The following is a 21,843-nucleotide window of genomic DNA, read 5'->3' as shown; positions in this document are numbered from 1 at the left end:
ATCATCAGGAGAGGTTACTTCACCTGTCATTTATCATCATTTGTTTCTAGAAGACTTTGATTCATTACTGAAAGTTCTTTGCTTCCCTTGTTGCTCTGTGTCTCCGTCCTTAACTGCGTTCCGAACATCTGTGTCCGTCCTGTGTCTACGACTTGAAATACGAGTGTATGACGTGCGTGTGATGATGCCTCTGGTATCTAACAAAGGCTGGGGGCCTCGAAGCCACACCATTCATCGTATCCCATCTCCTGGCAACCACACCACACCGCCATCACGTTGCTTCATCAAACACTTGTTGCTCTCACTGGCACTCCCGATCATCATTCTCTTGGCAGTGCTAACCTTGGCTCCTCATGTTGGCACCCCTGCTTCAGAGAGCAGTGTTGGCTGCCGTGACATATAGGAGTGAGAGGATGGAGAGCATCTGTGGTGAGAGGAGGGAGAGCATCTATGGTGAGAGGAGGGAGGGCATCTGTGGTGAGAGGAGGGAGAGCATCTGTGGTGAGAGGAGGGAGAGCATCTATGGTGAGAGGAGGGAGGGCATCTGTGGTGAGAGGAGGGAGAGCATCTGTGGTGAGAGGAGGGAGAGCATCTGTGGTGAGAGGAGGGAGGGCATCTCTATGCGTCATCATACGTCAGCACCATTTCCCTCACCTCTACAATGATGCTGTCATGGCTCATAGCTGCCTTCATATTGCCCATCACAGTATGAGTGGAGGTCACATTACGATACCCCTTTCATCCCCGGGTTTATCCCTGGGTTCGTTACCCTCCCTGAGGGTCTGCGGTCTGTGTCATCAACATATCATCAATGGATTATACTGAATCTCTCCAGATTTGTTCCATATATATTGTTATAATGAATGGATTATCCTAAAACTCTGCACATTTCTTACCTACATATTGGAGACATCTATGTGTTATCATGGTGCCCATAGAATGATTTTACAGCCATGATAATATGTTGAACATATATGTACACACCCACACACACACACACTCTAATGTAATTGCAGCAACTCTATATTTACCTGCTGGTAATTACTTGCGTGGGTAGCCGGTGGTAGGAGGAGAGAGGGAGCCATGCCATTCCTACATACCAGTCATTAGTTTACCCTCAGGTAATGTCTTATCCTATCTTTACTGACACATGATTATGGCTGTCGGATACTTGATGATATCTCAAACAAAGAATTTCATGATGGATACGAAGAAAAGATTACCGTTAGCTTTCTATTCGTGTGACTTGACTTTCAACCTTAGAGTATATACATACGTGCAATAAAAACAAACAGATCACTACAGCTACACCCCCCAGCATCGCGTTACAGCCAATGAGCTCGCAGCCTTAGTGGCACGTCCACCGACTGAAATTACCTAGCCTCCCTCATCCAGCTGCCCGCAGTCACGTCTAGCTACTCCACTGGCCTCTATATCATCCTGAAAAGTCTTACGATTGTGACATCATGCCTCGTTTTGGTCGCCATTTCAGACGTCAGGCACTGCCACTGACTGGGTTCAAGGCACATATTGAATCATGTTGTGGATAGTCTTCACAGTCCCTCCCACAGCTCCTTCCATAGTCCCTTTCACATTCCCTTCCACATTTCCTTAAAGCTTCGTTTCACATGTCCTTCCACAGACCCTTCCACAGTTCCTTCGCCAGTCCCTTGAACTATCACTTCTCGTCAATTCCATGTTCCCTCCCGCAGTCCCTCTCTGGTCCCTTCCACAGTCCCTCTCTGGTCCCTTCCATAGTCCCTTCCACTTGAAATGAACTTTTTATCACGATCAGCCTCGAAAGGACCCAGTAGTCTGTTGCTGTTTGAATTCCTTTGTATTCCTTTGTAACGCATACAATACTGAATACATGATAAATATTTACAATATCTCTGTGCTTCTACAGCAGGAGGAGGAGAAAGATCTCCTGAACAAAGGGTCGGCAAAATAAGTTCAAAAAGCAACACATTGTTAGAGATTCTCCTGCAAGGCTTTGCTGAGGGCGACCCGACCTCTTGCAGCGGACGATGCAGAAATAAAATAAGAAAAGAATCACATTTACAAAGACTTCCCTGTGAGTCAGAGACGCCTCGAGCAAGCCCACTTGGTACATCTAAGATAACATTTAGTAATGCCATTAATTACTCCACACTTCTTATATCCTGCTGGTCTTACCCTGTATGGTCGGGAAACCTATATCAAACACTTTATTTTGTCTCTCTTACGAGTACTTCATAACACTTGCTTCACGTATTTTCTGGTGGCAGTGTAGAATCTATAGATCTCTATAGCTCGTCCGTGAGCCGGTCGATCCATAAGGCTTCGCTGGAGTTGGTCTAGTAACCGAACGCCAGAACAAGTACCATATTAACATCACAACTTCCCTTCTGATAACAGCCTCTGTGTTAGTTATCGTACTATCCCAGTCATCAGGTTATATCGGTTATAGAATCGTTAGTGACTGGTAGATGATATATAATTTTTCTCTATACCAGAGATAGCTATCCCATCATTTCATAGATGGGGAGGAGATCATGATAGTATTCGCCGCTCTCGCAGCAAAATATCAAGATCAGGAGGCCAATACAGCGAACCGACACTGGCACGTTATGTCCTGCTGGCATGTATGTGTTGCTGGATGTCCCTCATCAACCAGTGATCATTCAGCCACACTCACTACCACAAGTTCGTCGTACATGATAAAGATCTTAGTGTCATGCCCGGGCAATGGCTGTCACAATCACAGGAAAAGATGATACTTTACCTGCGCAGGTCATTATGAGAGGGACATAGTGGCTGACGGAGAGTGTCAGGTTTCACTCAGCATTTCCCACACATCCGGGGGATATAAACGCAAACACGAGTGTGGTAACTTTTGGGCAAGTTCGAAGCGAGGACAGCCAAGGAGACTTGAGAACTCTTGGTGGTGTTGAAGTGGAGCAGCGATGTAGATGAACTCTCTCTCTCTCTCTCTCTCTCTCTCTCTCTCTCTCTCTCTCTCTCTCTCTCTCTCTCTCTCTCTCTCTCTCTCTCTCTCTCTCTCTCTCTCTCTCTCCGCAAGAGAGGCTGGCTACATGCACTGCAGCCATCACCTGTTTCCTGAAGGAGGTCAGTAAGTCTGGCACTCGTCTTGCACATCTACAGACCAGCAGAGGCCTTGGTAGCACAGTAGTGTTGATGATGATTCAGCTCCTCTGAGCAGGTGGGGTCGTTGCCCTCTTTCCTAGATGAGAAGAACCAAGTGTCAGAACACTTCTGGACTCTATGCCACACATCTCTCAATAGCAATATTATGACAGCTGGATTTGTAGTCATAAATCCGAGGATAAGGTTGCGAGTTTCAACCATATCACATCAGAAGCGCCAAATTACTTTATGTCTTCACGTTCTCAAAGTTCTTCTCTCCCTGGATCTTAATCTAACGGAGTTTATCTCTCCCTAGTTCCTGAATTCACAGTCATCTCTCTCCCTGATTCTTGAGCCAGTACTCAGTATCTGTACAGATGCGGGTACACGACGGTTCCTCAACATAGCAGTGACTACAGCATGTGTTCGCTTCCAGTTCAGCCAGTTGTGCTCTTGACCTAATAATCATGTTCCGCATCAGTCATCATCTACTGTACAAACACCCTTGACAGTCTCGCAATACTTAGAATTAAGCAAGCAGGTTATCCAGACCATCTTCTACAATTCCTAGTTATTAGATGTAATTATCTGGCTTAAGGATAATGGTTTAACATGTGTCACTGTACAGCGTAGCTACCCACTGTTATGTCTGTGAGAACTCATTAAGAAGACAATATCGTAAATGTAATCGACAAAGAATTCGATGCTGAGAATTACATAATCATCCAAAGTAAACAAAAAGCATTTTCATGTCCATTTGTGTGTGTGATCATATCACTAAAAGTTACAAAGTTAAGGTAGATAGAGACAAATCTATCATTCATCACTCGTATTAAACTGATGTGTGAATATAAGAAAAGAGGAAATATTTGTTGAAAGACTCAAGACTTTAGAACATCAGTGTCACTAATCATCTTCCTTGTGTCCACACGAACCACTGCCAGGCGCAGCATGAGCCTTGAGAGCTTCCCAACTTCTTTATGACCTTACCTGCCACACTTGGGTTTGACACATACCCGTCAACATCTCTACCACACGACTGTCACTCACTATATCTCTTGGGGTAGAGGGTGAGGTGGCGCCACGTCACCTCCTAAGCCTGTTAACAATACCAGCATCAACACATGACTAGACCTTAGCCATCGACGTGGTCCAGCAGGTCGCTGACCGTCCCCACCAGGTATCTTATTAAGTACATGACGTGTGACAACAAGACCACCTGGTGTTGTTCAGGGGGCTCGTGTCTGGTGTCACGTCAGACCGCAGGTGTGAGGGAGAACTGTGGAAACGCCGAGGTGATGCTGTGTCAAGTGGAGGGACATCACGGAGCGACGAGTGTCTAGTGAGTGAAAGGTGTGGAGTGTATAGACTCCACAGTCAAGACTGGTATGACAATCTACGGTGTATGAAAGGCTAAATGCGACAAGAGGAGCCATCTAGTGTGTCTGAAGAATCACAAGTGTCATGGAGCTCTGTTTTCAGTGTCGAATAACCATGTATATGTGTCGGAAAGACCACAGGTGTCACAAGACTATCTGCAATATATAGACATGTAGGGGCACCTCCAAGGATTGTGCTGAGCGTCTGAAAGCTCCTTGGTTGTCCATGGCTATAACTGGCTGGTTAACAGAGGTCCAGGGCATACCTGGCTGACCTGCAGTGGTCTTAGACCACACTTGGCTTACCTGTGGTGGTCCCAGCCACACATGGCTTACCTGTGGTGGTCCCAGCCACAATTGGCTTACCTGTGGTGGTCCCAGCCACAATTGGCTCACCTGTGGTGGTCCCAGCCACAATTGGCTTACCTGTGGTGGTCCCAGACATAGCTGGCTTACCTGTGGTGGTCCCAGCCACAGCTGGCTTACCTGTGGTGGTGCCAGCCACAGCTGGCTTACCTGTAGCCTGATGCGATGGTGCAGGGTAGGCAGCGGAGGCAGACAGACATCAGCCAGGACTCAGAGCGCCGCAGAGACGACCTTCGTCTGTAGCTTCCCCGTCGACGGAGGATAGAATTCTCCAAGGCCTCTGCCAGAGAGGTTCTTCTACCGTAGGTGGTGGCCTGGGAGGGGCGACGCTCTGCGAGCCCCTGCATGAAGCTGACGACCTTAGGCGGCGGGGAGGGAGACCCCGAATCCTCAGAGGAGTTGTTCATGAAGCTGGTGAGCTTGTGGGTGGGCGTGGAGGGTTCGGAGCTGTCGGCAGAGTGGGTGATGAGGCCACGACGGCTGCTACGACTGCTGCGGGAGCTGCTGCACCGTCCCTCCTTCCACGCCATCCTCCCCAGCAGCACCAGTCACACTGCCTCAACCCTCCCGTCCCCAGTCTTCAACCACCACAAGAAGTGTTCATACGTCACAGGGAAATGATAACACTGTTCTTTGGGGTCTCACTAAAGGCAACACTGTGCACTCCAGACTCGTACACTCCCCTGGACTCAAGAATTCGACTGTTGTAACGTTGTTCACAGCACCACGTCTGGAGTAGAGGAAGAGGAACCTATCGAGAGCCAGGACACGACTCTCTCTCTCCTCCTGACTCTCCTCTACTCGTGGCGTCGTGACAGCGATCACTTAATGTAATCACAGCGACATTATACAATTACCTGGAACCTCTGCCTTGCTTCTCGTACGTACATCAAACGAAAGGTCTAGTCTTCTGGACTGTATTTCAAGAGAAAGAAATATTCATCAAAGGAATATTTGCTTTCACTGTATTGCCTGGGGGAGGGGGATTATCCAGACACCACTTGGTCTTCCTAAACTCCAGGGAAACTGCAAAATTACGAACCTGATTGAGATTCACCGGTAATCAACGTGTATCAACTTGTCTTTAACTATTTCTGTGAACCACGTACAGACAGGACTCACTTACAGCTTCAGCGACTGTATAGCAATATACATGTATTGTCAAATTTGTCTGAATATCATCTCGTTTCTATGTCTCCAGATTTGTCATCAGAATTATATTACATGTCAACATTCTGAATGCCTTAGTTCAAGAATCAAAACATTTTCCTTATACTTACTACAGTTACTCACCATCCCTCATACCTAATTACCTAATATATCTCATTATTCTTTCTTTCCCTAGCAATATATGGAAAAGACACCAAAATGCTTTTGAGGATCCAGCGAAAAATTTAATGAGAGTTTAATGTTCTGGCGAGTGCAGGAAGGAGAGACCACCAAGACTTTCAAAAGAACATAAAACAATTGACTGAAAACGGTCGTACTTGAGCCACAGAACGACCACCACCCAATACTCGTGGAAGCAGAGAACAACAGTACAATACTGTGTGGCAGAAGATATGTGTGCTGATTGGTAGCACACCTGCATGTAGCAGACACCTGTGGTACGTGATCATTTATTTATTCATTACTTTACTTTACTTACTTATTCATGTCAGAAATCGATGTTCATTTCATTCATCTAGTCTCTCCTATTATCTACGTATCTCTGTCCCTTTCCTTTCTTTTCCATTCTCTTCAATATCTCAATCTTCATCCTTTCCATTTCATCATCATCTCTCTCTCTCTCTTTCTTCCTCTATTACATCATCTCTGTTGCTCTTTCTGTGTCTATATACAGTCATTTCTGTGCCACAAGGGAAGCAGAGGTCCACACACTCGTCAGCAAATAGAAAGCCATTAAGAATCTGCTACAACAGTGCCCCGTCAGCCTGGCATTACAGGAGGGAGGTTCAGACACGCTGCTGGAGAGGCGAACTTGTTATTACGACGGAGGAAAGGTATCCAGTACCACACGAGGCTATCGGATCCTACAAGCCTGCAGGACTTCTGCCTCTGTGTGTGTGTGTGTGTGTGTGTGTGTGGGAGTAAGCTTGTCTCTGTGTTTAAGGATCTCTCTCTCTCTCTCTCTCTCTCTCTCTCTCTCTCTCTCTCTCTCTCTCTCTCTCTCTCTCTCTCTCTCTCTCTCTCTCTCTCTCTCTCTCTCTCTCTCTCTCTCTACCCCATGCTAATAAAGAAGCCCGTTGGAGAGGATGTAGGTCAACTCTGCTTCGTGACCAGGTTGGTGGAGGAAGGAGTAAGCTAAGTGACGACACTATGAATGTTGGCAGCATACAGTGGTTTAGTAATGTTGGCAGCATACAGTGGTTTAGTAATGCTGGCAGCATACAGTGGTTTAGTAATGCTGGCAGCATATAGAGGTTTAGTAATGCTGAAAGCATACAGTGGTTTAGTAATGCTGGCAGCATACAGTGGTTGAGTAATGCTTGCTGTATACAGTGAATTAGTAATGCTTGCAATATACAGTGGTTTAGTAATGACAAATGTGAGAATATAAGAAGAATTAATCTGTTTTTTATAACTTTTGGTTGGATTTCCAAAAACCACCTTTGTGGTGAACGCCTTCATTAACCTGATATTAATTAGGACGGATAGTGACTTTCAGTCAGGCTTCATGTTAATTAAGTTTTAGCTCTCTTTTGCTTCTCAAATTTTCATTCTACATCTGTGATGGGATTAAGTTCTTAACCTGCAACAGTTTTTTTACACACAGACACAGACGCAGACACAGACAGACAGAGAAACAGACAGACAGACAGACAGACAGACAGACAGACAGACAGACACACACACACACACACACACACACACACCTACACAGTGGTGTTGTCCTGCTCCCCTGACATCTCCTGGTGCAGCCTGCGCCCCGTGTCGCGCTGCACGGCAGACCTCACGGCGTTTTGATCGGTAGGAAGTTTTCTCATTAACGAGGAAGCCAAACAGCAATGACCCGAGCCTGGCTCTTACTTTCCTCCACCACCTTCCTGCACAGAATACCTGCCCCAGCACACAATACCTCCCTCACCAAATCTGCAAATTACCTCCGACACCACAGATTACCTCCTCCTCCTCCTCCTCCTCCTCCTCCTCCTCCTCCTCCTCCTCCTCCTTCTCTTCCTCCTCCTCCTCCTCGTCCTGGAAAAGACCACCTTCCTCTAGAGTCTAGGACATCTACCAGGCCATGACGACAGTGCACGAAGGTAACTTGTTTCTCTGATACAAGGAATAAGAACAACAACGGACCACTGTGTCCTTACGAGGCTGACTGCGATAAGGGAAGAGATGGGGAAACATAAACCTTAGCGTCAGTGTCCAGAGAGTAGAAAATCAAATAGGGGACTTAAAGGAGAGATGCCAACGTCAGCTTTTCGTCGACCTAGGGAGACGGAAATTCCGACAGTCGTGGACTTGAAGAGAGACGGCCGTGCGAGGCGGCCCACCAACGCACACACACACACACACACACACACACACACACACACACATACGTTCGGAAATCAATAAACTACACTGGAGGACCAGAAGTTCCTTTTATGTTTTTTCCTCTTTGAAGCTGTGAATGTATGGGCCGGTGCTGGGAGAGATAGAGCCTCAGCATCAATGTCTCTCTTCATCACAAGATGGAAAGATATCGGTAATGGATCGATAAAAGAGACACGTTTTGAGACATCTCTTGTACAAGACGCTTTTCTTTGAGGGTAACTCAGAGAAGTAAGAAATTGGCGGCTGTAGAAGATGTGGAAAAAAAAAGATAAACCAAATAGAATTATTCAGTTACAGGTTCTCTCCGCTCCAGCTCAAACAGCTATGAATATATTTAAGACTTAAACTTCCATATGAATATCATACCCTCAAAAATCGAAAGAGATTGTGACATCATCTCCTCCAAATGAAGACGATTTCTCGATGTCAGTTAAGCATTAAGATGGGTAGAAACTGCAGACGGATCATTTGAGGAACAAGTGGATGGAAAAAAGGTATAATTCCCCCATAAAACCCGATGACATAGCGATATCATTTCACGAAATCAGTCGCCTGGGAACCACAAAAGGGACAAGAGAGAGGTGGGATTCCCTCCTCCCTTACCTTTAGAAACAGAATATAAAAAAACACATCTGAGAGAAAAAACGTAGGCCTAGAATCCCACTGAACTCCATCATACAAAAGCCGGAGGAAGGTTTAAGGTGACCCTCCACAATAGCATCGAGTGATCAGTCTTTTACTTCCCTCAACATTGATAAAAAAAAAGAATAAAAAGTATAGAGACAGATTCCCCTCTTGATCCCCTCAGTCAGCGCAGGAGGCCAGCAATGGCAGGAGGCTTCGAAAGGCTACAATGGTCGTGTGTTACAATGACACCTGCAGGGGAAACTGCTCTTTTGGAGAGCAAGAGAATCATTATTCACCATGAGCATAATGAAGTCTGTAATGAGGATAATGATGCTGGTGTCTTATCATAGTTTCTAACAGCATTATGAGGGACATAAGAAAAGATGTTGTACAGATGAAGGCATCGTACAATGACAGTACTACAGGTAACATAAAGACAAATGTTGGTTATTAACAATAAGACCAAAAGAGATCATCACATTTTTCCAAATCTTATTCAGTCGTAAAATAAAACAACGCTACAATGGTCCCTAGTTTTTCAGTTGGACTGGAGGGAAGGTGGAATAACGCACACACACAAATAATGCCCTTTTGAAATTGTCAATCAATTTATTTTAATGTCAAAAAATACACGAGAATTTTTTTTGTCTTCTGTAGTCAATATGGAACTAGTTGGTTGAACAAGAATATACCTGCATATGACATTGCTTACAGGTGATTATAAGTGTAAGTACCTTTATGGCTTCATCTGCAAGTGAAAACACCTGCACTTATTTGCATATCCTCTATAAGTGACTGGAAGTGTACTTATGTTTATGGCCTACTTGCAGGTGATTCTAAGTGTACTTATTAGCGTTTTCTACCTATAGGGTGAAGTATATCTCTTATCTTTTTAAAGAAAACATAACTGGTCTCTACTTTACTCTGTAATAACCTGTATGGTCTATCATGGTCTATACCCTGGTCTTTCCTGTGGTTTCTCTCCTGTTATCTACTATGGCTTCTATCCTCAGTTCTTTGATAAATCTTAACCCACCATGGTTTCTACCCATTCTTTTCGGTTTTTACCCTGGTATTTGTTAGGGTTTCTATCCTGGGTCTCTATTGTTTAAGACATGATTTGATCTTTGTCCTTACAGAAATACTTTTGACAAACTTCTTTTCTGAGAAACATTGGAAAACTGTCTCAGTCTCTTTCTCATGTAGTGAGTTGGTCTTTACTTTGGTCTTTGAAAGGGTCTCTACCCTGGTCTTTAACGCTGCTCATACCAACACGTTTGGTCTCTACCTTAGATAAATTACTTCGAATCTTGTTTTGGTTTCTAATGTGGTTTCTACTCCTCAACAAGTGCCATGGCTTATACTTTGGTTTCTATCCAAGCCATAACTTTCCTTCCTCGTGAGTTAACATAGTACCTGCTGTGAGTTAGCATAGCACCTGCTCTAAGTTAACATGGTACCTGCTCTGAGTTAGCATAGCACCTGCACTAAGTTAACATAGCACCTGTTCTGAACTAACTCTTTCGAACATTAACCTTTGCTCCTTCTCTTGACGAGAAACATTTACAAAATCCACCTAAAATATAATTCAAACTGTGTCATAACTGTTGTTATTGTTATATAACACAACAGACAAACTTAGATTTCAACAAAGTAGACTTGCTGTATTCTGTTCAAAACTGTACAGTCCATGATCATAGTGAGTGTACGTCAAACCTTCGTTGTACAAAATTTCATGGGAATTTAATTGATATTGATTTGATCAAAATATCTATTAACAAATAAAAAAAAATCGGGAGGGTTATAATACCTGGAATAGCACTAATTTCCCCCAAACCCAACGGGTAAATTGATACTAAAGTTTCAGGCAAACTGAACAATACATAAGCCTTATGGCTCATCCTTGCAGTTACTTTCAGAAAGATTTTTTTTTCTAAACTACAGAGAACAGTTATCTATAGATAATGGTAAGATATAGATATGGAAAGATAGAAAAAATGATTGTATAGGAAAATTAGATAAGGACGTAGGATAGAGAGGTGCTTAAAGAACACTAAGAAACTATATTACGGTATAATGAACCAGCTGATGGATTATATTACTGTATACTGAACCAGCTGATGGATTACATAACTGTATGCTGAACCAGCTGATGGATTACATAACTGTATGCTGAACCAGCTGATGGATTACATAACTGTATGCTGAACCAGCTGATGGATTACATAACTGTATGCTGAACCAGCTGATGGATTACATAACTGTATGCTGAACCAGCTGATGGATTATATTACTAAGAACCGGACCAACAGATGGATTACATTACTGTTTCTCAGACCCACAAATGGATTATACTACTGTGCACTATAGAACAGATGGATCATGTTATCTTGTACTGTAACCACAGATGGATTATATTAGTGTGTACTAGAGCAACAGCTGGATTACATTACTACGTATTGGACCAATAAATGGGTTCTCTCACTCTATACAAGACTTACTATGGAGGGGAGTACTCTGGCCAGTGCTGTCTCCACAACACCCTGTCTATCGGACCCCCAGACCGATCGACATCACCTAGCACTGAACATAACCCCCCTCCATCTTCCATAGGGTTGTATCCTGATGTGGTGTTCCGTACCTGTGGATTATACTGGCATGGATTTTGTTCTGGGTTAAACCCTGGCTTAGACCGGCTTTCCTCTCATGAGTTTTTCTACCACTAGGCTACGTCCAGGTTGGGTTCTGTCCCATTGGATTTTTGTTCTCGTTTAGGTTTTGTTTCTATTGTTAGTTTCGTCGTATTACCAGTTTGTCTATATATATAGTTTTGTGCTGGGAAGGATCGAGTTCATCGTGAGTCTGTCTCCACTGGGGATGGTTACCTGAACCTGCTCCTCTCACTGGGGCCTCGTCCAAGTGGGATTCGTCTGTCTTAACAAGTTTTATCTAAGTGATGTTTATGTGGGTCAGCTTCACACGGGTATTTCACAGTGAGGTCCTACTCCCCCCCCCCCCCTCTCTCTCTCTCTCTCTCTATCTCTATCTCTCTCTCTCTCTCTCTCTCTCTCTCTCTCTCTCTCTCTCTCTCTCTCTCTCTCTCTCTCTCTCTCTCTCTCTCTCTCTCTCTCTACCTACGCCACACTGTCTCTAACAAAGTATGAAACATTTGGGGATTATCTTCAAAGTCTCTGTCCTCATCTTTCTCCACTAAAATCCCCTTATCTCTACCAATATTCCCTCTTTCTTATATCATTTTTCTCACCACATAAACATCTACATATATATTCACAGGCAGGGTTACACATAAATGTATCTAGATGTATATAAAAAGAATGTCTGGTGCCATCGTAAGATCTGTCACGCATCTTCTCTTGTAAGCAGACCGTCTCTTTTTTTGTGAACCCACTTGTCATACTTTCTTGGCTCTAAACACCCGCCCACACTCTCGCTTCACATATACAACCCGTCCCAAAGACCCTCATACATAGACTTAACCTTCAACACATGTCCTCCACGCCTCTGCCCTCGCGTACCTTCGCTCCACAATACATATATGACACACAGCTTTCTCTCCACCTGCCACTCGTATGGCATAGGTTCTCGTCTGAACTGGGGTATGCCTTCCACGAGCCTTTCCTCCATACATACCTGTATGGGTTGGTGGCTTCCTATACGCACCACTTCTCCCTTATGGGCACCAAGTCTTGTCTCTGCACAAACCTTCTCAACTTATACATTTCTACATCAACCTTCCCCCTACTTCTTAAGCCTTACTTGTATGGACATTCATGCATACACCAGTCCCATATACAAGGTTCACACAGCAGTCTCATACACCAGTCTCATACGGGCTCCTCTCTCACAGACTCCTATACCCTCCTGTCACACAAATCTTCCCTATACACAAACGTAAGTGTCTTTCCAAAAACACTTTCCTCTCTCTCTCTCTCTCTCTCTCTCTCTCTCTCTCTCTCTCTCTCTCTCTCTCTCTCTCTCTCTCTCTCTCTCTCCATATATATATATATATATATATATATATATATATATATATATATATATATATACATATATATATATATATATATATATATATATATATATATATATATATATATATATATATATATATATATATATATATATATATATATATATATATATATATATATCATTCATACTTACAGTTCTCCACAGTCCTGACCTTACCTTTGACTCCTGTCAGCTCTAGCCCCCCCCTTCCCCCACCCCCCTTCCAAACACCATATCCCGTCCATTCGCTAAAGTGACAGGCAGCGAGGGAGACTGACACCCCGTCCATAACCCCTCCTACAATAATTTGCTTCTGAACTCCCATTATCCGTCTCCTCGACCCCATGCATCTTGTTGAACTGAAGTTGATGAAGGTTTTTAAGTGTATTAAACGGAGGAAGGGAGAAGAGGTACGTTGCTAAGGACGGGTGAGGAGGGAGGTATGTTAGAGGTGATGATGGAGATAGATATGTGCTGTGGGAGAAGGTTAGAGTTGGTGGTGGTGAAGGGAAGTAGAGAATAGATTGGTGGTGATGGAGGAGGGGGATTGAGAGGTGTCGTGAAGCGGATATGGTGATTGTCGTCGTGGAGTGGGACGTCGAAGTGGTGATGGTAGGGTTGTGGTGGTCAATGCTGGTGGAGTGGGAACTGACGGATGGTCGTGGTGATGGTGGTCGTACTGGCTATGGTGGTCGTAGGTGTGGTAGGAGGGATATTATAGCCGTTGGGATCTCCCTCCCACTAACGTCGGCTCCCCGTTCGACCGTCAGACACCTACCTGGGTACGCCCACAGGTAGGGGACGGTAATGGCCCCTTTAAGTGAAAAGTGACACTGAACGTTCCAACTCCATCAGCAGGTTCTTGATCCCGCTGTATGACGCGTCTTACCTCAGGCTCCAACCAACGCTGCCACGTGAAGCCTCGGCAGCCACGTGAAGCCCCGGGAGCCACGTAGGACCACCAGGACCAAGTAACGGTGATAGGGATACCATAGAACAAAAGATGCCTCTCCTGGTCCCTCTTGTGGTCGGTAAGACGATCAATATTTGGAAACTGGCGGAGCAAAGGTGGCATCCGGGGGAGGAGGGGAAGATGGTGGTGATAACTGGAGGAGGAGGAGGAGGAGGAGGAGGAGGTGAGGGAGGATGATGGTGATACCTGGAGGAGGAGGAGGAGGAGGTGAGGGAGGATGATGGTGATATCTGGAGGAGGAGGAGGAGGAGGTGAGGGAGGATGATGGTGACAAAGTTATGAGCTACAACGAAGGGTGGGTCACGACGGGGCCACACATCAGTCGCTGGTACTACACAAACTCGCCACTGTGGTCGCTCGATCACAACCGTCCTTCCAATTTCCTTTTCATAAAGGTACCTCTCAACAACGGACTCTTATCTACATAGACCTCTTACTTATATCGGCTTCCTGTCTACAATGAGCACTTACCTATAGTGCCCACTTGACTATAGAAACTTTAGCTGTGTTGTAACCACTCATGTATAAGGGCCACTTGTCCTCTGCAGCCAGAGGGGTCATGTTCTGAAGTCTATAACAGACACATGTCTATCGCTGTTACATATATAAGCACTGATTATATATCTATATTCCTCAGAAAGTGATGACTTTAATGCTAGTGTCTCAATGAATACAGTCCACCTTAAAGCAGACAGAGACAACCTGCAGTATCCAGCAAGGTATGACATTATCAAGATGAGGTAAAGCATGTCTCTTCAGTAACCTCATGTGAACTGTATCATAGAACAAGGAGGATCTTACAGTGTTATCTGATCTCGGCTTCTGCCTGCACGTGGTGACTGTGTGAGTGAGGAGTGATCCATCTTCGACTGAGTACACAGAAACACAACATCCTCTCACTGCACAAGGATTATACTCAGTGTGAGTGAATACATGGGAATGAAGATCATGATACACCAGTACCATGATTATACACGTGGAGAGTGAGTATGATCAAGTACGGTGAACATGATGAGAACACATGAATATCATCAGTACGATGAGAAAATGATCACTCGAGGAAGAGTGTAGTAAGAGTACAATCATGAGAATATAAAGCACACAGTGAGAATGTAGTCCTTTGCTTACGTCAGGAGTTTTATGTTTACTAACAGTGGAAATGTTTTCTTTACGTAATGGCTTAGTACAGACTTAAGTGTGTTAGGTCGTGGTCGACCAGATCCTGCATGCCATAACACTCAGGAAGTCTGGTTACACTCTCCTAACTACCGAGGCAGTATACACAGTCACCACGACGTCCAGTAGTTTACTTGGAGTTCACCTGAGGTAATCATCAGGTGTCTTGTACCTCTGTAGCTCGTATGAGCACAAGACAGATGCATCTTCATCTCATCCTGACCGTAAACCTGCCTTCAGCAGTGAACCTGAGGATCCTGCCCACTACACTCAGTGGGATGAGGTTCTTTAACCTTCAGTGGCTCAAAGTTGATTACTCTAACCCAGAAACACACAGGCCAAGATCATCTTGTCTCACGAGGGGAGAGAAACACATGATGATGATCCCGTTAGAGAGGTAGTGGAGGGCCCCCAGCTCCTCCCCTTCAGATGAAAAAAGGAGAATTTATATATAAACCAAGACAGATGCATGTGTGGTGTCACCTGATGCCCCACACACCCCAGCCCACACCCACCTACCATGGCAGACATCTTAAAATACATTACCTGTCGTGTTGCCTCAGATCCTAAGTACAACTCATAATGCTAATCATAAGTTTACTTGAGTATAAGTCTACTTAAATACTTCGCTTAAATAACTCGTTTTACTGACTACGAAAAGAAGAAAACGAAGGAGGCGTAACGCTTATAAAACATAGTGAATGGCGCTCAAGGTTGTAAAATGTTCTGTTTGATTCACAGAATATGAAGTGATGCTGCAGTGTGCATGACGTGCTAACAATGATTCAGATAACTGTGACCTGAGAAGTGTATCTCATACACACACACACACACACACACACACACACACACACACACACACACACACACACGCACACACACACACACACACTCAGGGGGAAGTGTGGTAGTGGCGCTACGTGCAGATCAATGTTTCAACCTCAAAATCTTTGCCAAAACTTAGGAAAACACCACAGATGAGGCGAAAGACTGACTCTCGCTTTCCACACATATACTTCTCTGAAGGTAAAGTGTCATATCAACATGACAATATTACCGCAATGCTGTGTTTGATTTATCTGCTTTAAGTTACGTCAATCTGGTTATCGACCAAACGTTAACAATTCCTTATCTTTGTAATCTCAAACGTCGAGAGGTGCGGCCTCTGACGTCACTCTCTGGGATCACCTGGGATTCACATGATCCCAACCACCAACGTGTCTTCCTCCACCTCGTTACTCACAGGTCCAAACCCAAGATTACTCATCCTTATTCTATAGTCCATGAACAGATTTCCGGATGAAGGCCCGACTGACTGATCCATGGTTCAGTGTGCTACCCTGCTCTGCACACTGGGCAAAATTTACCTTTCAGAGTATAACAGAATAGCATGGGCTTCGTTATACCTACATGCAAAATACGTGAGTGAGACAAAAGGTGTATAATCAGCTGCGTTTTGTTGCCAATATACTTTTATGATCTCGTATCCACTGGTCGGGGATACGAATACATCCATTTTTGTTCACCTTTGTGTGTGTGCGTGTTGTTGTATGTGGCCTGATGTATGAATTACATGGGATTTAAAAGCATGATTTATCAATAGGCATATGTAGGACCAACGGCCATGTGAGTCACTTCTCTTTCTCTCCACTCAGTTAATCTCTGCTGGCGTTCCCAGTGGCAGTCGTCTGTCTATCACAAACACACACACACACACGCACACACAAACACACACACACACACACACACACACACACACACACACACACACACACACACACACACTTGTGCCTGACGTCTGCTGTGATCCTAATTCAAAGCGGCATCTTATGTTATGATCTGTGTGTAGCGTTTCAGGAGCAACATGGAGTATACAGTAGCACTTTGTTTATCTACAGGAGTCACTCGTATGTAGCACAATGCCTGGTAAAGATCCATGGAAGTACAGGGGAAGGAGAGATGGCGGAAGACCTCATGATTAATGATGAGATTTTCCACTGGAGGACAGTACATGGGAGGGACAGATAACAGAAGACCAAATGGTTTATGATGACATTGTCTGCTGGAGGATAGTACATGAGAAGGACGTATGACAAAACTTGATGGTCTATGACGAAGTTATCTGCTGGAGGAGATTAACAGAACCCTAAGCTCCTGTTCTGATTGGCTGGAGTCAGAAGGTTCCTCTCCACCCACCACTCCCCTCCAGCCAGAACCTGCTGATGTTGTAATCCCATCAGAGACGATGATTGGTAAACAAATTCTAATCGAACATCAGCTGCCAGTTACTCTGTAGAGGAATTATTCGATCCTCTTACCTATGAAGGAAAAAAACAAGTTGAAATCCGTGCATATCATACTGTCATTATGGGAAAAAGTTCAAAGCTTTACAGTGTTTGTGTACCTGGGATATAGATGTACTGATAGCCATCACCCTGACATTAGTGGTTCATTCCAATATTCTGTAACTCTGTTGCTGCAAACAGACTTTTGCCTTCCTGTGCCTTATATCTCTAACACATTACCTTCATACCCTTCTTTCTCATCACTGTATCTACTCATCGTGAAGAAATTGTGTCTGGTAATATCGCATGATGTCGTATTTATTAGATATATTGACAAACGTAATCAGATTTGCTCAGGGTAATCTTAGGTGTCTGGCTCCTTCTTAACATCAGATGAGGTATGGTAACCGCTTCTAATGTGTCTCCCAGCTTATAAACTGAGATCCCAGCTTCGAAGCTGAGGCCCACAGCTTATAAAGTGAGACTCCCAACCGTATAAATGTGTAAGATTTGCCTTTCATGTTACTTTAATGAGATATGATTACATGTAGCCACTTAAAGTAAAGTGCTGAGCCTTAATTTTGAAATATGACATCTGAATGATGCACACATGAAATGACTCATGTGTAAAAGCAACACGTACAGAAGTAATCCACGAGCCAGCTGGGCCCAGTCTGGGTTAAGCCCACATGGGCGAGAATCGTGGGCGTGGCATTTGACCCACACTCAGCATAGGTGTTTATCCTCCCCTCGCGGCTGGTCAATAAATGGGAGCCTGGTTTAGGCTAATGTGTGTGTGTAAAACTATCTCTCCGTTGCACACAAATAGTGATCACACACACACACACACACACACACACACACACACACACACACACACACACACACACACACACACATTTATCACGCTGTGTTTAGTCTGGTAATGTAACGCTGTCCGATCCATCGTTGTTGTCTGAACAATTAATTAAGGTAATTGAAGGTCCACCAGACTGCTGACACATTCTTTGCTGCTTACCTTCCGGCTTTGGCATCCACCCTGGAACACTCTAATGTAATTACGGTTTATGATTACTTTGTTTATGTGTGTGTGTGTGTGTGACGGGGAAAAATGTTTCACACCCGTATTGTCCCACCTCTTAACCGTGTTTATATACCGTGTTTATATACTCTCATATGAACACACACACACACACACACACACACACACACACACATACACACACACACGCGCGCGCGAACTCGCGCGCGCGCGCGGTCTTGTCTTGTGCCCGCTAGTCTTTCTAAAATACAACTTATGAAGGATCATTTGACCTGTTTGTGAGTAACGATACTTGTCTGGGAGAGACAAAGAGCATCTAACACTAACACAACCTACTGGCAGAGGTCATGAAATTCAAACCAACCAACAATAGAAAAGAAGACGAGACACAGCGTCATGAGAAGACTAACTTCCACATTGTAGTGAGGAAATTAAAGGAATCTCGTCAGTGTTGAATATGTGCCTCGGGAGTAAACTCGTAGCAGAGGAGAAAACGTGCATCGCTTTACGTAACTTGTGTGTGTTGCGGCTAGATAACGAGTACACGTCACTAGATTGATCACTTCACATGAGGAACTGGGGTATACATCACTAGATTGATCACCTCACATGAGGAACTGGGGTATACATCACTAGATTGATCACCTCACATGAGGAACTGGGGTATACATCACTTGATTGATCACCTCACATGAGGAACTAGAGTATACATCACTAGATTGATCACCTCACATGAGGAACTAGAGTATACATCACTAGATTGATCACCTCACATGAGGAACTGGGGTATACATCACTAGATTGATCACCTCACATGAGGAACTGGGGTATACATCACTTGATTGATCACCTCACATGAGGAACTAGAGTATACATCACTAGATTGATCACCTCACATGAGGAACTAGAGTATACATCACTAGATTGATCACCTCACATGAGGAACTACACAAACTCTCAACACATAGTCCAGTGGCCTTAAGAAAACACTGGTTATATAACTGCAGGAGAGGAAACTCGACATGAGCGAGAAGGGCAAAGGAATATTATGATTACAAGTTTGTAATTTCCCAGTGGATTTGATGACGCTGGGATTCAGCAGTTCTTTGAATCTTAGAGAAGTCGGTCGACTGAAGGACAGAACAGGAAATTAAGACTGAGAAGAGTGAAAAAAGATATGAGGAAACACCACTGTAGCAACTGAATAGTACACGATAAACATGAGGCCGATTGGAGAGTTGATATCTTGTCTGTACAAATGATTAAGAACAGCTCTCTCTCTCTCTCTCTCTCTCTCTCTCTCTCTCTCTCTCTCTCTCTCTCTCTCTCTCTCTCTCTCTCTCTCTCTCTCTCTCTCTTTCTCTCTCTCTCTCTCTCCCTTGCGAACATCCAAAAACTATATGACAATGAAATAAGCTCAAGAGATGGGGGTCCTCATGTGTATATAGACCTCTCTTCCCTTACCTTCATTCGGTAATTAGGTAGCTACACGCGGTTCTACACTCTCCCAACTCCGCCTTCAAAACCCTTCTGTATAAAGTCCCTACTTGTCCCCTACCTTCATTACCTCCCACCCACGCCCTCACCAGGTCCGCCACACATACGCACTTGTGTATTTGTATACCCTAAGAGAACAGGACCAGAAAGAAGCATTTATATAAACTCTATTGTAAGTCACATGAGTCAGTTAAGGCCTAGGGAGTATATGTAGGCGTCGTGAACAACACACGCGGTTCCCTGGGAACTGAAAATCATTATCGGACACAGTGGTCGGGTGTGTGTGTGTGTGTGTGTGTGTGTGTAGAGGTTTATATGATTACCGTGTGGCTGTAGGTGTATACAGTGTAGCAAGGCTTTGTGTAGCAGGTTAGGTGTAGAAAATAATGAGATGCCTTCGAGCTTTCACGAGAAGAGATGGAGTGATTGCGTAATAGATATTTCTGTCTTATGGGAAGAGATCTTCACACTCGAGCTGCTTCCTATATATATAGATATATGAATATATGACCCAGCGTACGCCAGGTCCCGGTTCATCGACCTACGCCGGGGAGCAAGAACAGCTGTGGGATGACGATGAGCCAGCTGCCTCCTTCAGGAGTTGACCCATTAGGATGGTGGGTCACTGCGTTAAACACAGCACCACGGTAGCATGTGATAGACATGGAGCTCTTAACAGACCTAAGCTGGGTCAATCACTTTAGAGGCAGTTGTGCTAACCACTACACCGCGCCACTACACAGGCGTGTGTGTGTGTGTGTGTGTGTGTGTGTGTGTGTGTGTACACGGGCAAGCAAGAAACAGACTTGAAAAGAATGTTTTCATTTTCGTTTCCAGCAACCAGTGGAAATATCTATTTATAGAACAACTTAAAGACGACCACTCCAGCTGCTAGTGGAGCCCAACTTCCCGTGTGTAGGACCTACCTGACGAAGGGGACCTACCTGACGAAGGGGACCTACCTGACGAAGGGGACCTACCTGACGATGGGGACCTACCTGACGAAGGGGACCTACCTGACGATGGGGACCTACCTGACGAAGGGGACCTACCTGACGAAGGGGACCTACCTGACGATGGGGACCTATCTGAGAAAGGGGACCTACCTGACGATGGAAACCTACCTGACGAGGGGGACCTACCTGACGATGGGGACCTACCTGACGATGGGGACCTATCTGAGAAAGGGGACCTACCTGACGATGGAAACCTACCTGACGAGGGGGACCTACCTGACGAGGGGGACCTACCTGACGAAGGGCACCTACTGACGAAGGGGACCTACCTAACGTAACGTTATATGGGGACTCCATACCACCAGAACAATATCCGGGGATTCTAAAGCGACGTAACAATATACGGGAGCACCAACGTCTGAACGTAAGATCTCAACGCTTTCAAGTTTGGAACGAAAGATAATGGTACCTCCCACATGTGAACGTAAGATTCTGAGAATTCCCCTGAGATGGGCCCAGTTTATTGGAAATTTCCCTACGTTTAGGCCCATTATACCAGGAATCCCTAGATTGTGGACCTCTCACACCAGAGAACAACCGCATGTTGAGCTAAGGAAAATGGGGTACTCAGGGTCTGGACATCACGATTTCAAAATTCGAATTATTTACACAAGATATATTAGCTGACTCTGAGTCAACAGTGGATGAGCTGAGGTCCCACGAGACTCTGGGAGGACCAGCAGCTTCTGGTTACCGAACATTTGAAGAGTTTCCCCGTCTGAACGTAGTGTCCGGGAACTTAAATAAAGGTAAAGCGACTTGGATTTCACGGCTCAGT

At 44.7% G+C, this 21,843-nt stretch overlaps 1 protein-coding gene across 2 annotated transcripts in view; it reads right to left on the bottom strand.

Annotated features, from left to right (window-relative positions):
* LOC139761735 (uncharacterized) overlaps nt 1-5,864 on the bottom strand; it is a 306,001-nt gene extending 300,137 nt beyond the window's left edge. Inside the window, exon 1 of one of the 2 annotated variants that reach the window (XM_071686139.1) lies at nt 5,022-5,864. In XM_071686139.1, the coding sequence (XP_071542240.1) occupies nt 5,022-5,401 (380 nt within the window). In that variant the 5' untranslated portion in view covers nt 5,402-5,864. The remainder of the gene's footprint in view (nt 1-5,021) is intronic. The other variant, XM_071686140.1, reaches the window with a different exon arrangement.
* Nucleotides 5,865-21,843: the final 15,979 nt, after the last annotated feature.

Source organism: Panulirus ornatus, chromosome 41 (genome assembly GCF_036320965.1).
Source record: "Panulirus ornatus isolate Po-2019 chromosome 41, ASM3632096v1, whole genome shotgun sequence".
Taxonomy (NCBI): Eukaryota; Metazoa; Arthropoda; class Malacostraca; order Decapoda; family Palinuridae; genus Panulirus; species Panulirus ornatus.
Note: the sequence above shows the minus strand (reverse complement) of the source record. Positions and strands in the feature narration are given on the sequence as shown.